General features: G+C 43.6%; 2 protein-coding genes across 2 annotated transcripts in view; both read left to right on the forward strand.

The window, feature by feature from the left end:
* PPEF1 (protein phosphatase with EF-hand domain 1) overlaps nucleotides 1-15,564 on the forward strand; it is a 149,607-nt gene that overhangs the window by 113,807 nt on the left and 20,236 nt on the right. Inside the window, exons 15-16 of the mRNA XM_050776640.1 lie at nucleotides 12,009-12,194; nucleotides 14,546-14,688. Coding sequence (XP_050632597.1) covers nucleotides 12,009-12,194; nucleotides 14,546-14,688 — 329 coding nt within the window. The remainder of the gene's footprint in view (nucleotides 1-12,008; nucleotides 12,195-14,545; nucleotides 14,689-15,564) is intronic.
* The window catches only part of PDHA1 (pyruvate dehydrogenase E1 subunit alpha 1), a 563,563-nt gene continuing 550,478 nt past the window's right edge, over nucleotides 2,480-15,564 (forward strand). The window contains exon 1 of the mRNA XM_050776641.1: nucleotides 2,480-2,483. The gene's annotated coding sequence lies outside the window, so the exon portion shown is untranslated. The remainder of the gene's footprint in view (nucleotides 2,484-15,564) is intronic.

Genomic DNA, 15,564 nt, shown 5'->3' on the forward strand with positions numbered 1-15,564 from the left:
CTGGGCTTTTCTTTGTAGGAAGTTTTAAAATTACTAATTTCAATGTTTTTCCTTGCTATAGTTGTATTCAAATGTTTTGTTTCTTCTTGAGTAGTTTGTGTTTTGGTAGTTGTGCCTTTCTTGGAATTTGTTTCATTTCCTGAAACAAATTCATTTCATGAAATTCATTTCATCTACTTTATCTAATTTGTTCACCTAAAGTTGTTTGTAGTACTCCTTTATAATTTTTTTTTCTCTTGAAAGTTTGGTAGTAATATTCCCTCTTTCATTCCTGATATTAGTAATTTGAGTCTCCTCTGTTTTTTCTTGGTTTCTCAGTCTCACTAAGGTTTGTCAATGTTATTGATCTTTTTGAAGAACCAACTTTTAGTTTTATTGATTTTTCTCTATTGTTGTCTATTATCTATTTCATTTATTTCTGCACTGATTATTAACAGTGGAGGGTGTCCAGGTTCTTGGCGTCTTGAACAATGAATTGGACAAAACACACAAACAAGGCAAGGAGGGAATGAAGGGTTTTATTGAAATGAAAGTACACTCCACTTTCATGTGTGGGAGTGTGGGAGTGGCCTGAGCATAGGGGCTGAAAGGCCCTGTTATAGAATTTTTGGGAGTTTCAATACCCCCTAGAGGATTCCATTGGTTACTAGGAGTACACCCTATGTAAATGAAGAGTTTGAAGTAAAGTTACAGAGTCATTTACAGCATAAACCCTACGGAAAGGATATTTCCTGTCATAGCTGAAGTGTGAATTGGCCTTATGTTCCCTGCCTCCAGACCCTATTTTCTTGCCTCATAATCTTTATCATTTCCTTCCTTCTGCTTGTTTTAGGTTTAGTTTGCTCTTCTTTTTTTAGTTTCCTTAGAAGGTAATATCATTGATTTGAGATCCTTTTTATTTTTTAATAAAGATACAAATCTTCCTTTAAGTACTGCTTTAGCTCCATCCCTTAAGTTTGCTATGTTATTAAACAATTGCTACTGACTTAAAAAAAATAGTTTTGCTATGTTGTGCTTTTGTTTTCAATAGTATTGTCTAAATATCCTTGTGATTAACTTATCTGTTATTTGGTAGTGTGTTGTTTAATTTCCACATATTTATGAATTCCCCATATTTCTTTCGTTTATTGATTTAAAATTTAATTTGATTGTGGTCAGAGAATACATGCTTTGCCTGATTTAAATTCCTTTAAAACTTTTTTTCTTTTTTTGGTAAATCCTTTTAAAATTTGTTGAGGCTTTTTTTGTGGCCTAGCATATGGTTTATCCTGGAGAATGCTCCATGTGCACTTTAGAAGACTATATATTTCACTCTTATTGGGTGGAGTGTTTTATATATGTCTCTTTGAACATATTTATAATAGTTGCTTTGAAATCTTTGTCTGCTAAGTCAACGTCTAGTCCCTTCAAAAGCAGTTTTTATTGCCTGCTTCCCCACTCTGCCCCCTCACCCCCCACCCCCTACCCCTGCCCCGCCCTCTTCGCATGTCGTGTAATCTTACATTGTAGTAACCCTAGGTAGTTATTCCCATGCCCCTCTGGGGCTTGTTGTTATTTGCTTTTTTGTTTGTTTGTTGAGTGACTTGTCTGGACTAGTTTAGTGAAGTCTATTCGCCTTCAGTGTGCAGCCTCTGATGTCACTCTTCACAGAGTGCTGCCTTGGGCATGCATACAGTTTCTCCCACCACCCGGGCTACTGTGGTTTTAATTGGGCTCTCTTTGTCTCTTTCCCTGATCTCTCCTTTAAGCTTCGTACCCATCTGCCTCTATTTGAAGCAGTCCCAGCTGTTAGCCTTCACTAATTGCTAGCTGATTGCTCTATTGTGTTTAACAACGCCCTGGCCCACAGAGTGTTCTACAGTCTGATCCGATTAAAGCTGGACCCCTTCGCAGGGGCAGGGCTTTAACCATGTTTGAGGCTTACTCCGACCTCCACAAAGGCTCCTTTCTCATCTGTCTGTTTCCCCGATTCAGTCTGTTAAATTTCTTCTAGCTGGTGTACTGTTGCTACTAGTATCTCAGCACTACCATCCTCCTTGTAAATGCTTATTCCCAACATCTCCATTGCTTTCAACAGTGCCTTTAGGCATGAACTTCCTTGCACTCTGTGCCAAATAAGGCCAGTCCCCTTAGGCAGAGTGGCAGTGCTCTGTTCTTGACCTGCCTCTCCCCCTGGGCCAAACCACTGTGCCATCACACTGCAGCTGGGAGCAGGGACAGTGACCCACTTTTCCTCCAGTGACAGCCCTGTTCCACAAGCAGGGTAGTAGGCAGGGATGATAGCCCCTGGTCTTCTTGGCTTGCCCTTCCTGGCATAGCACCTCTTCCTTATGATTGAGCAAGTGTGGGGGCAGTTGGGGTCTAGCACCTGCAAGCTGCCATGCCTAGGATAGGGCATCTGCCCAATGAGTGGGGGAAGTGAACCCCAGTCCTCTCTGCTGTGCTTGCCTGGAACCCAGCTTCTGTAATGCAGAGCTGGGGGGAATGAGGGATGCCCATCAGCTTGCTGCTTCTGGGACAAAACCATAGCCCTCTGCTGAGAGCTTGGGGCAGAAGGAGCCCCGCCTTGGATGCGTCCACTTGAAGTAGAGCATCCTTCATGCTGATCAGTGAAGGCAGTTAGAGTAGCTCATGGCTCAAATGCCACACACTCTCTCTGTTGGTATCAAAATTTAGTAAGTTTTCTTAAATGTTTCTCCGTATGCTGCATGCCATTAGGACAATTTCCAGTGGCTTCAACTGGTTTAATTTTTTTTTAAGTGATTTTCCGCTGGGCGTGGTGGCTCACGCCTATAATCCCAGCACTTTGGGAGGCTGAGGTGGGCGGATTGCTTGAGCCCAGGAGTTGGAGACCAGCCTCGGCAACTTGGCAAAACCCCATCTCTAAAAAGTACAAAAATTAGCCGGGCGTGGTGGTGCATGCCTGTAGTCCCAGCTACTCGGGAGGCTGAAGCAGGAGCATGGCTGCTCGAACCTGGGAGGTGGAGGCTGCAGTGAGCTGAGATCATGCCACTGCACTCCAGCCTGGGCGACAGAGCGGGACCCTGTCTTAAAGAAAAAGATGTTCACAAGTTAAATGGTTGTTTCACTGGGGGGGGGGGGTCTGCCAAGCCCCTAACACTGCCATTCCTGTCATTATGTTGTCATTTTGAGACCTGTACTTAGTATGTCTATAAACGTGGATGTAAAGGCAATAAGCCGTGTACTCATCTTTGTGACAGCGTGCATATCCGGAGCTGCCTGTCTAGAGTCTCTGGCAGCTTCTGGCATGGAGTAAGATCTATAAATATTCCCTTCATTCATTCATCCATTCAACAAGAATGTATTGATCACTCCTGAGTACTCTTGCTCATTTGTCTTGGTGAAATTTGGCGTTTTTCTAAATTTCCAGTCCTACATTTTAACTGCTTTCTTGTCAGTTTTTACCCCATATGGCAGGGATGAGTTCTTAAGAACAACAGCTATGTGTATTATGTCATTAAGTCTTTAAAGCAACCTGATGATGTAGATAATATTATTCCTGTTTCCCGAAAGAAGACACTGAAGCTCACATAAGTTGAATAATTTTCTAAATGATGGGTCTAGATTTGATTCCAAATTTGTTGGACTCTACACTTCTCATTTTTAACTGTTAGGCCACACCATGTCTCTCACTATAGGAAAAGATGTTACAGGACACTGGGTTTTGTTTGTTTGGGTTTTTTTTTTTTTGAGATGGAGTCTCACTCTGTCACCCAGCTGGAGTGCAGTGGCGCAGTCTCAGCTCATTGCAACCTCCGCCTCCTGGGTTTAAGCAGTTCTCCTCTCTCAGCCTCCGGAGTAGCTGGGATTACAGGCATGCACCACCATGGCCGGCTAATTTTTCTATTTTTAGTAGAGACTGAGTTTCACCATATTGGTTGGGCTGGTCTCGAACTCCTGACCTCAGGTGATCCACCTGCCTTGGCATCCCAGAGTGCTGGGATTACAGGTGTGAGCCACTGTGCCCGGCCCCAGAACACTGTTTTTCAACTTCTTGGATGGGAATGTTATGACCTCTTAGAAAGGTCTTTTGTAGACTTTTCTTCAGGTTTCCTGTTCTGAAAGAACTGAAATGAAATTATTGGAAATGGACTGATGCTTAATGATAAAAGTGTTCTTCCTGTAGATAGAATCATAACCATAATAAGTAGCTTTCGTTTTCAGATATAAACACACATACATGCATTTGCAATGTCACAAGTACACAAAGACACATGCCCACATGATATTGGTTACATCTGTAGCTGGGAAACATAATCAAACAATTACCAAACACTGTTGAATTTCTTACTTCCCTTCAGTCATTGTTAAAGAAACCTCTATTTCTTGATTTAGGACCATTATACCTTGATTGCTGAAAATGTTGACTAAAATGTGATTTCTGGTGTAAAATATACCCTAATCGATGAGGAGAGAGAGAGGTAGGGAGAGAGACAGAGGGAGAAATGGTATTCATCATTGGCTGCGAGTCCAAAATATTTAAAAATCAAGTAAGCATGAGAGGCAACTCATAGCAAGTAGGAAGGGATGCCTCCTTAAACCTTGACATCCAAATCCCAAAGACTGAAGGTTAGAACAAGCTCTTCTAGGATTATGGTGAATAAAGAAGATAATGTTAAAGAAATGGGAGCTGCACACAAAGAAAATTGTGGCCTCTGGAAGCCTAGATGAGTTAGAGCCTTAAGAAGTGGGAGGGAGGAGACTGGGGCTCGCTATTCCACAACAGAACCTACCGCTCCCCAAACAATAGAGATGTGGCGTCTTGCAGACCCCACACACATGATCGGAGCTGACATTGGGTAAAATGGGCCAGAACCTCATTTCTGATGTTTAATCATTTCAGTTGTGCCCCTAATTTTCTTTCCTCAGTTCCTGGTACATAGTGGATAAACACACACATAAGTTATGCTAGAGCCGAAATTTCCAGATAAAAACAGAGCTCACAATTACTTTATTTCTTAATATCTATGAGCTGTTTTGTATAAAGATCATATACTCTTTATTTTATCTTGTAGTCATGGAAATTCATAATTCTTGGCAGAGTGCTATAGTTTAAATTTTCCCTTATGTTCACTGAGATGTGGGGATATATTTAATCAGAGTTAAGTCACTGTACAGAGATGAATATGATACTCTGTAAGACAGACTTACAAGGAGACAGAGGCCAAAAAGATTTCAAAAATAATTTAAATTATTTATAGCCTGAATGACTCCCCTCTCTTTATTCATTCATTTAACAGGTATTTATTGAGCACCTACTATGTGTCATACACTGTTCTAGGCTTCTGGGAAATGTCAATGACTAAATAAAGATCAGTTACCTTGCAGAGCTTACATTTTAAAGGGAGGAGTTACATGATAAACAATATAATAATAAATAAATGATATACCTTAAGTGATAAGTTCTTTTTTTATTATTATTTTTAGACGGAGTCTTGCTCTATCTCCCAGGCTGGAGTGCAGTGGCGCAATCTGGGCTCACTGCAAGTTCCGCCTCCCGGGTTCACACCATTCTCCTCCCAAGTAGCTGGGACTACAGGCGCCCGCCACCACGCCCAGCTAACTTTTTTGTATTTTTAGTAGAGACGGGGTTTCACTGTGTTAGCCAGGATAGTCTCAACCTCATGATCCGCCTGCCTCGGCCTCCCAAAGTGCTGGGATTACAGGCGTGAGCCACTGCGCCCAGCCTTAAGTGATAAGTTCTATGGGAAAAATAAAAACTAGAGCAGAGTTAGGGAGAACAGGAAAACTGGTCTTGGGGACAAAATTGCAATTTTTTTTTTTTTTTTTTTTTTTTTTTTGAGACGGAGTCTGGCTCTGTCGCCCGGGCTGGAGTGCAGTGGCCGGATCTCAGCTCACTGCAAGCTCCGCCTCCCGGGTTCACGCCATTCTCCTGCCTCAGCCTCCCGAGTAGCTGGGACTACAGGCACCGCCACCTCGCCCAGCTAGTTTTTTGTATTTTTAGTAGAGACAGGGTTTCACCGTGTTAGCCAGGATGGTCTCGATCTCCTGACCTCGTGATCCGCCCATCTCGGCCTCCCAAAGTGCTGGGATTACAGGCTTGAGCCACCGCGCCCGGCCGCAATTTTTTTTTTTTTGAGACAGGGTCTCACTCCTGTAGTCCAGGTAGGAGTGCAGTAGTGCAATTATGGCTTATTGCAACCCTGACCACCTGGGCTCAAGTGATTCTCCCACCTCATTTTTTGATTTTTTTGTAGAAACAATGTCTCACTATATTGCCCAGGCTGGTGTTGAACTCCTGGGCTCAAGCGATCCTTCTTCCTCTGCCTCCGAAAGTGCTGGGATTGCAAGCATGAGCCACGGCGCCCAGTAAAAATTGCAATTTTTTTTTTTTTTTTTTTTTTGAGACGGAGTCTCGCTGTGTCACCCAGGCTGGAGTGCAGTGGCACGATCTCGGCTCACTGCAAGCTCCGCCTCCCGGGTTTACGCCATTCTCCTGCCTCAGCCTCCGAGTAGCTGGGACTATACAGGCGCCCGCCACCACGCCCGGCTAGTTTTTTGTATTTTTAGTAGAGACGGGGTTTCACCATGTTAGCCAGGATGGTCTCGATCTCCTGACTTCGTGATCCACCCGCCTCAGCCTCCCAAAGTACTGGGATTACAGGCTTGAGCCACCGCGCCCGGCCAAAAAATTGCAATTTTAAATAATGTAGTCAGCTGCATTGAGGTGGCTCCCAAGAGGGAAATGACTTGATTGAGGTCTCTTGGCTAGTTAGGGAGTGATAGAGTAGGATTTGATCCTGAGGTTGACTTGAATGTCCATGCTCTTTTTTTGAAGGGATAGATGAGAGTGACAGGCATTCTCAGGAATGATGTGACCTACTTTAGTCAGCCTTTATTCAATGAGGCCTAAAGGGTGGATAGGGAGCAGGAGGAAGGCATCTAAAGAAATCTAGGATCCCTGGCTGGAAGGTTTGGGCTGAGCATAGCTTTTTTTTTTTTGAGACGGAGTCTTGCTCTGTCGCCCAGGCTGCAGTGCAATGATGTGATTTCGGCTCACTGCAGCCTCCGCCTCCCAGGTTCAAGCAATTTTCCTGCCTCAGCCTCCAAAGTAGCTGGGATTACAGGCATCTGCCACCACACCCGGCTAATTTTTGTATTTTTAGTAGAGGCAGGGTTTCACCATGTTGGCCATGCTGGTCTCGAACTCCTGACCTCATTCTTGATCCACCCACTGCGGCCTCCCAAAGTGCTGGAATTACAGGGGTGAGCCACCACGTCTAGCCTAAGCATAGTTTTTAAAATGACGTGGTCTAGGCCAGGCGTGGTCGCTCACGCCTGTAATCCCAGCACTTTGGGAAGCCGAGGCAGGTGGATCACAAGGCCAGGAGTTCCAGACCAGCCTGACCATCATGGTGAAACCCTATCTCTACTAAAAATATAAAAATTAGCTGAGCGTGGTGACGCACACCTGTAATCCCAGCTACTCGGGAGACTGAGGCAGGAGAATTGCTTGAACCTGGGAGGCAGGGGTTGCAGTGAGCCAAGATCACACCACTGCACTCCAGCCTGGGCGACAGAGCAAGACCCCATCTCCAAAAAAAAAAAAAAGACATGGTCTAGCTGGGCGTGGTGGTACATACCTGTAATCCCAGCTACTCGGGAGACTGAGGCAGGAGAATTGCTTGAACCCAAGAGGCAGAGGTTGCAGTGAGCTGAGATCACGCCATTGCACTCGAGCCTGGGCGACAAGAGCAAAACTCTGTCTCAAAAAATAATTAATTAATTTAAAATGACATGGTCAAAAGCTGGAAGGTAGGATGTATAACTAAGGGAAAATATGAAAGAATAGTGAATCTGTAGTATTAATGTTTTAGAAGAGAAGCATTTAGATACACCTTTCAGAGCTATTAACTCTCCCTCGAAGCACACTTTTGGAGACTGGATTACTTAGAGCCGCAGACATGCGCAAGGTGCTTCTTGAAGGATTTATTTTAGATTGAGGAGATTTAAAAGGCTGACACACATAGATTTTTGTTGATCAGGTCATATAAAAGCTGTAATTCAGTAAAACGTTCCCATTTTTTTTGTTTGAAAATTTTCAGGAAAGAACGTTGTAAAGAATTAATTAGTCTTTCATGCAGTGATCACCCCAAGGCTCCTGCATTTCAGAGGATAATGTGTTGTTGACAAGAAAGAGATGGTTTCTACTGAGGAATTTGTTTCACCAACAAAGGGGCTTTTATGCAATTTTTTTGTTTGTGAGTTCTGGAATTAATCTTACGTTACCACTACGATCTGGGTAAACCTAGTCAAGGAAATGATTTCTAGACAGAAAAAAGAAATGCAAAACTCATGGAATGGATTCTGAAGGACAAGCTCAGTTCTTAAAAATTGTTACCCCTTATGAGTTAGAATCAAAGAAAAATGAGTGTTAGATATATCTTCCTCATTCCATTGATGATGACTAAGGCCTGAATATGATAAGTGATTTGCCCAAGGTGACTTAGGTAATTACTTGAAGTGCTAACTCTTTGGCCAGTGCTTATTCTAGTTCAACAGAGTCCCATCATATGTACCTTGAATTTATGTAAATTTCAATTATTGCATATGGCAATAAAGGAGAAAAATACTGGAAAATTTTATTTTCATATCCTTTATCACATATATAAAATATTAATATTTCCATATTATCTATATAATATATATAAAACATTCACATATCCATATTATTGTATAGAGTTGTATACATACAACCATATACAGTCAACCTTCCATATGCACGGGGTTCTGCATTGTGGATTCAACCAATCACAGATTGAAAATATTTGGAAAAAAAACAATATAACAATACAATATAAATTTTAAAATATGGCATAACAGCTATTTACGGCCGGGCGCGGTGGCTCAAGCCTGTAATCCCAGCACTTTGGGAGGCCGAGACGGGCGGATCACGAGGTCAGGAGATCGAGACCATCCTGGCTAGCACGGTGAAACCCCGTCTCTACTAAAAAAAAATACAAAAAACTAGCCGGGCGAGGTGGCGGGCGCCTGTAGTCCCAGCTACTCGGGGGGCTGAGGCAGGAGAATGGCATAAACCTGGGAGGCGGAGCTTGCAGTGAGCTGAGATCCGGCCACTGCGCTCCAGCCTGGGCGACAGAGCGAGACTCCGTCTCAAAAAAAAAAAAAAAAAAAAAAAACAAAAAAAAAAACAGCTATTTACATAGCACTTACATTGTATTAGGTATTATAAGCAATCTAGAGATGACTTATAGTACAGATACTCTTTGACTTATGATGGGTTTATCTGGACATAATTCCCTCATGTCAAGGAGCTTCTTGAATGCTTGTTGCTTTTGCACCATTGTGAAGTTGAAAATTGTAAGTCAGGGACCATTTGTAGACAGGAGGATGGGTGTGGGTTATATGCAAATACTATGCCATTTTATACAAGGGACTTGAGCATCCACAGATTTTAGTATCCTGGATGTAGGAGGTGGTCCCGGGACCAATCCACCTTGGATACTGAGGGGCAACTATATATGTTAAGGGTAACAAGAGGTTTCCCAGGGGTAATTTTGGCTATAAATGATTTGCATCCCATGTAGAAATTGAAAGCTTAATCCCCTCCTAACAAAGCACAACTCCTTGATTTCCCTCTTTCCTCCATTATTATATTACAGGTCAAATTATGTCCCCAAACATGACATCATGGCATAAGAGCCAGATTTGACTCAGTCGAAAATGCAAGTGTTATTTTTGTCATAAACACCAGCTAAGTAAAGGGGTTCCATTATATTTATTCATAGAGTACGGTTGTGCTGATGTCGGCATTCAGGGGGGAGAAAGGAGCGCCCTGGGCTGACTCTTCTTTGGGTGGTTTTAACTGTCACTTCAATCATCAAAAACTCTGCAGGTGTCTGATGTGGGCCTGGTACAGGGTTTCTCTTTTCTCTAGTTCTGACCAGGTGCTTATTCCAGGGTAGCTCTCCTGCCAGTTCTGCTCTTTTCACCTCACTGTCTTTTTCCTCACTTATTTCTAGCTGCTCTTCCATACCATACTTATCAGTGGCTGTACAATCATGTTTAGCAGTTCCTGGTCCGGTTCTCCAGACCTGATTTGGACCCACTGGAATAACTGCGCAACTTCACATGCCTGCTTTTTCATGCACTCAGAAGAAACATGTGGAAAACAGAGACTGTTAGAATCAGTCTGTTAGAATCTGAGATACTTTACAGGTCAACTGGTCCAAATGCCTGATTCTAAAGATCTCAAAAGTGAGATCCAGGGAGGATTTTCAAGGTTGTATAGCTTTAATGGCAGAGAGAGTTTTTCTCACTACTCTTTAAGCTGTTATAGAAGTTTCAATAAAGAAGCATTACAGGCCAGGTACAGTGGCTCATGCCTGTAATCCCAGTACTTTGGGAGGCCAAGGTGGGTGGATCACCTGAGGTCAGGAGTTCGAGACCAACCTGGCCAACATGGTAAAACCCTGTCTCTACCAAAAATACCAAAAATTAGCCAGGTGTTGTGGCAGGCCCTTGCAATCTCAGCTACTCAGGAGGCTGAGGCAGGAGAACCGCTTGAACCCAGGAGGTGGAGGTTGCAGTGAGCCGAGATCATGCCACTGCACTCCAGCCTAGGCGACAGAGCAAGACTCCATCACAGAAAAAAAAAAAGAAAAGAAACATTACAGATAGATGAAAGCCACAAAGAGGGAGCCTCCAATCTTCATGAAAAATATTATTTTGTTTTATTCTGAGACGGTGTCTTGCTCTGTTGCCCAGGCTGCAGTGCAGTGGCATGAACATGGCTCGCTGCAGCCTCAACCTCCTGGGCTCAGGAATCCTCTCACCTCAGCCTCCCAAGTAGTTGGGAACACATTCGTGCACCACCATACCTGGCTAATTTTTATTTTTTAATTTTTTGTAGAGATGGGGTTTTGCCATGTTTACCCAGGCTGGTCTTGAACTCCTGGACCCAAGCACCCTTCCTGACTCAGCCTCCCAAAGTGCTGGGATTACAGGCAAGAGCCACTGTGCCCGGCAGAAAAATGATTTTAAAAATTTGGATCTTTAGTCCTGGACATCATGTAACCTGCATTTGCCTCTCCTGCACCCCAAAGGAAATGTTATACAACACTTGTGGATTTAGGAGAACACGTTGTGGAAAACAGTTGCTAAATGTATTGCTGAAACTGAGACTGTACTTACCATGGAGGGGGAAAGGTGAAGGAGATGCTTTAGGAGACATCCTCAGATGAACAGGTTTCCACATTTGTGTTGGGAAACAGCAAGGGCTTCCTCAGGCTATGTGCTCAACAGGACAAAAACCTGGCCCAGAGCCACAGCAGGAGACCTACCTTATGTCTTTGAACATGTTAAGACACACCTAATGTGTGGGCATTGTGGGGAGCTAATTTCTCCCCTGAATGTGACAATGAAGTTCTCTTAAGAGAAAAGAACCTTGTAGATTCAACAACTGTCAAACAATTGTGATGGAATTTTTAAAGCCAAAAAAAAGGATAAGGGCTGATTCTTGGTTATTGTTATTGCTGTATTGGATATTCATGGAGGAGGTGAATATGAAACAATGTTCTTTTTATTTTTTTTGAGACGGGGTCTCCATCTGTCACCCAGCCTGGAGTGCAGTGGAGTGATCATGGCTCACTACAGCCTCAACCTCCCAGGCTTAAGTGATCCTCCCATCTCAGCCTCCCTAGTAGCTGAGACTACAGGCATGCACCACCATGCCCGGCTAATTTTTGTATTTTTTGTAGAGACGAGGTCTCACCATGTTGCCCAGGCTGGGCTTGAACTCCTGGCCTCAAGCAGTCCTCCCACCTCAGCCACCGAAAGTGCTGGGATCACAGGCGTGAGCCACTGCGCCAGGCCTGAAACAATTTTCAAGGAAGAATGAGAAGTAGTCTTTGGGATACCTTGGGTTAATATTTCTGACAAGTCGGAATCTAGAAAGATATAATCTCACTTGTAAGTTACAGCAAAATCTGGTTTGTTGTTCCAAGATTATTGATATTCTGTGGAGTGATCCCAGAGGCAAAAACGGCTGTTTTCCAAATACGGGCCGAGGAGGGGGCTGCTATTTTGGACCAGATGTTACTTCCAAGATTCTTAATAAATACCAGTTGAAGATGCTCATCAGGTCACATGAATGTAAGCCCGAAGGGTATGAAATCTGTCATGATGGGAAGGTAAGCTAAAATTGTTAGTGACATTCCCATTAACATCCTTCCCCTAAGCACAGTCTTTTCTTCACAGAGTATGTCTGGCCTAGAAGCCCATGAGAAGATATCTTTTCTAGTACCAAACGGAAACCAGAGAAGGCGGGCTATATCTAGGTTGTTTGAAAGATCCTCACTGTCCCTTGTCCTAAAAGATATTTGGTTTATTTCCCTGATCTTCCCTAATCCCAGAAACAGAAATTCTTTTTTTTTTTTTTTTTCTTTTTTTGAGATGGAGTCTTGCTCTGTCGCCTAGGTTGGAGTACAGTGGCGTGATCTCAGCTCACTGCAACCTCCGCCTCCCGGGTTCAAGTGATTCTCGTGCCTCAGCCACTCAAGTAGCTGGGATTACAGGTGTGCGCCACTACACCCAGCTAATTTTTGTATTTTTAGTAGAGACAGGGTTTCACCATGTTAGCCAGGCTCGTCTCGAACTCCTGACCTCAGGTGATCCACCTGCCTCGGCTTCCCAAAGTTCTGGGATTACAAGTCGTGAGCCACCGTACCCGGCCTCAGAAACAGAAATTCTGATACATGGCACTAAGTAGACACACAGAAAGGCTTGGTTCTTTACTACTTGTAAGGCAACTGTCCCACACAGTGGGGTTGAGAATGTCCTTTTCCTCACAGAGTGCATAAAAGGCAACAGTGAATCCAGTTTGCTCTTGCACTTTTTACCTGTTCCTCGTGCAGGGCCCAAAACACAAACCACACTTCCCTTCAGCTCCCTCAGTAGGCAACCTCCAGCAAGTTGCTCACTGTAGTCAGTTTAGCTACAGCCACTAAAATGGAGTGTGTTGTGTTCCTTCAGTGGTGTCTGATCAAAGGCTAAAGGAGGTGAGGACTGAGGAGCTGGTTTCTTGTCCCAAGTTGTCCTGGGATGCACCTTTTTCTTTCTTTTTTTTTCTTTTTTTGAGACAGAGTCTCGTTCTGTTGTCCAGGCTGGAGTGCAGTGGCGTGATCTCGGCTCACTGCAACCTCTGCCTCCTGGGTTCAAGCGATTCTCTTGCCTCATGCTCCCGAGAAGATGGAATTACAGGCGGCCGCCACTATGTCCAGCTATTTTTTGAATTTTTAGTAGAGACAAGGTTTCATGTTGGCCAGGCTTGTCTCAAACTCCTGACCTCAAGTGATTCACCTGCCTCAGCCTCCCAAAGTGCTGGGATTATAGGCATGAGCCACCGCACCTGGCCTGGAATGCACCTTTTTCTATGGTGAACAGCAATAAATAAAAATGGATACCAAGTTGTATGGCATTTCCCTCTGTGTCAGCACTTTGTTTTTCTGACCTCTATTAATTCATTTTCAGCTCATACTAACATTGCAAGATGAGTAAGGCAAGTATTGTTTAGGGTTTCTTTGTAATAAGAAAATAGATAGAAAAATAGATAGAAAACAGCAGTGGCTTGTCTAAAGTGACATGCTCATCAGGACAGAAGAGAGCCTAAGCCAGGTTCCCTGTCACCCACAAATATGGTCCTCCCGGCCAGGTGCAGTGGCTCACACCTGTAATCCCAGCACTTTGGGAGGCCAAGGCAGGTGGAAATGAGGTCAAGAGATAGTGACCATCCTGGCCAACATGGTGAAACCCTGTCTCCACTAAAAATACAAAAATTAGCTGGGCGTGGTGGCACACACCTGTAGTCCCAGCTACTCGGGAGGCTGAGGCAGGAGAATTGCTTGAACCCAGGAGGTGGAGGTTGCAGTGAGCTGAGATCGTGCCACTGCATTCCAGCATGGTGAGAGAACGAGACTCCATCTCAAAAAAAAAAAAAAAAAGTATCCTCCCATATTCTACCACAGCCCAAGGCTAGTTCCTTCACAAGATAATGGTCGTGGTCCCTTCTTCTAGCCACTGCATCTCTGCCCTTAAAGCACTGACTTTCTCAGGCCCTGAACCTTCTAAATCACTCTGCTCCAGGCAGAAGAAAAAAACTGAAATACCAGACAAATTTCATTCTGAATGCTCAACTATTACAAGACAAGAAAATAGGGGATTTATCTCCTTGGAAAAAGAATTCGCAAAATCAGACATTAAAGAGGATTCTGAGATTTGGCACTAAAATTGTACCCAGGATTGCAGGGCCATGCGCTGAGGATGTTGGCTGAGTGGCCAGGAGTTAGTGCTCCTGGGGACACTGGGGAGTAGCCTTGTTTTCCTCCGATGCAATAATAGAAATCACATAGGACTTGGATGATTTGCAGGGTTTATGAACTTTCTTTGATTCTTGCTTTTTAACAATTGAGCTATTTCTGACCTTATTGAATGACTTTTTGAGAACTAATTTTACGTGAAGCTGACCCTCTTTTTCTTTAACCAGGTTGTGACTATATTTTCTGCTTCTAATTATTATGAAGAAGGCAGCAATCGAGGAGCTTACATCAAACTATGTTCTGGTACAGCTCCTCGATTTTTCCAGTACCAAGTAACTAAAGCAACGTGCTTTCAGCCTCTTCGCCAAAGGTGTGTATACTATACGGAAAACACAGAGCACTGGTCTCATGGACCCATTAGAACCAGTCCCACGTGACTCAGAGCAGCCACGTGAATGAAGACAGTCATTTATAGCTTACTCATTAGTATCAACAAAATGGAAATAGTTCCAGACACCAAGTGGTGAATGCACCCATAATTGAAACCAAAAGGAGCAATTCTAAATTTGTACATCTTTCTAGATGGATAAAGCAGTCAGTCCTCAGAAACATAACTGAATATAAAGAAAAGAAGATTCCCCACACCCACTCAGTCCCCTAACCTACAGCCTTCTCTGACCCCCAAACAGCTCTATCTGCTCTTGCCCCTTTCTCTTCTCTATCCAGAAGTGTATGTGACAAATAGTTGAGTGTCTCTTTCCATGTGATGGCATTCATAGCTTATACTCCTTTTCTCCCTTTCACATTATCTTTTTACGTTTTTTTTGAGATGGAGTCTCACTCTGTGGCCCAGGCTGGAGTGCAGTGGCTCGATCTCAGCTCCCTGCAACCTCTGCCTCCCAGGTTCAAGCAGTTCTCCTGCCTCATCCTCCCAAGTAGCTGGGATTACAAGGGCCCGCCACCACACCTGGCTAATATTTTGTATTTTTGGTAGAGACAGGGTTTCACCATGTTGGCCAGGCTGGTCTTGAACTCCTGACCTCATGTGATCCACTCACCTTGGCTCCCCAAAATACTGGAATTACAAACGTGAGCCACTGTGGCCAGTCTAAGATTTTTTACATTATAGAACTAACATGTTTGTTGTTAACAACTGAAAAAAAAAAAGCAAAGAAGAATAAAGAAAATGTTAACAATCTTCTCTCCCTTCTCAATTATCCTTTTCCCCAGAGGTAACTAAAACTAG

The sequence above is a fragment of the Macaca thibetana genome, chromosome X, assembly GCF_024542745.1.
Source record: "Macaca thibetana thibetana isolate TM-01 chromosome X, ASM2454274v1, whole genome shotgun sequence".
NCBI lineage: Eukaryota > Metazoa > Chordata > Mammalia > Primates > Cercopithecidae > Macaca > Macaca thibetana.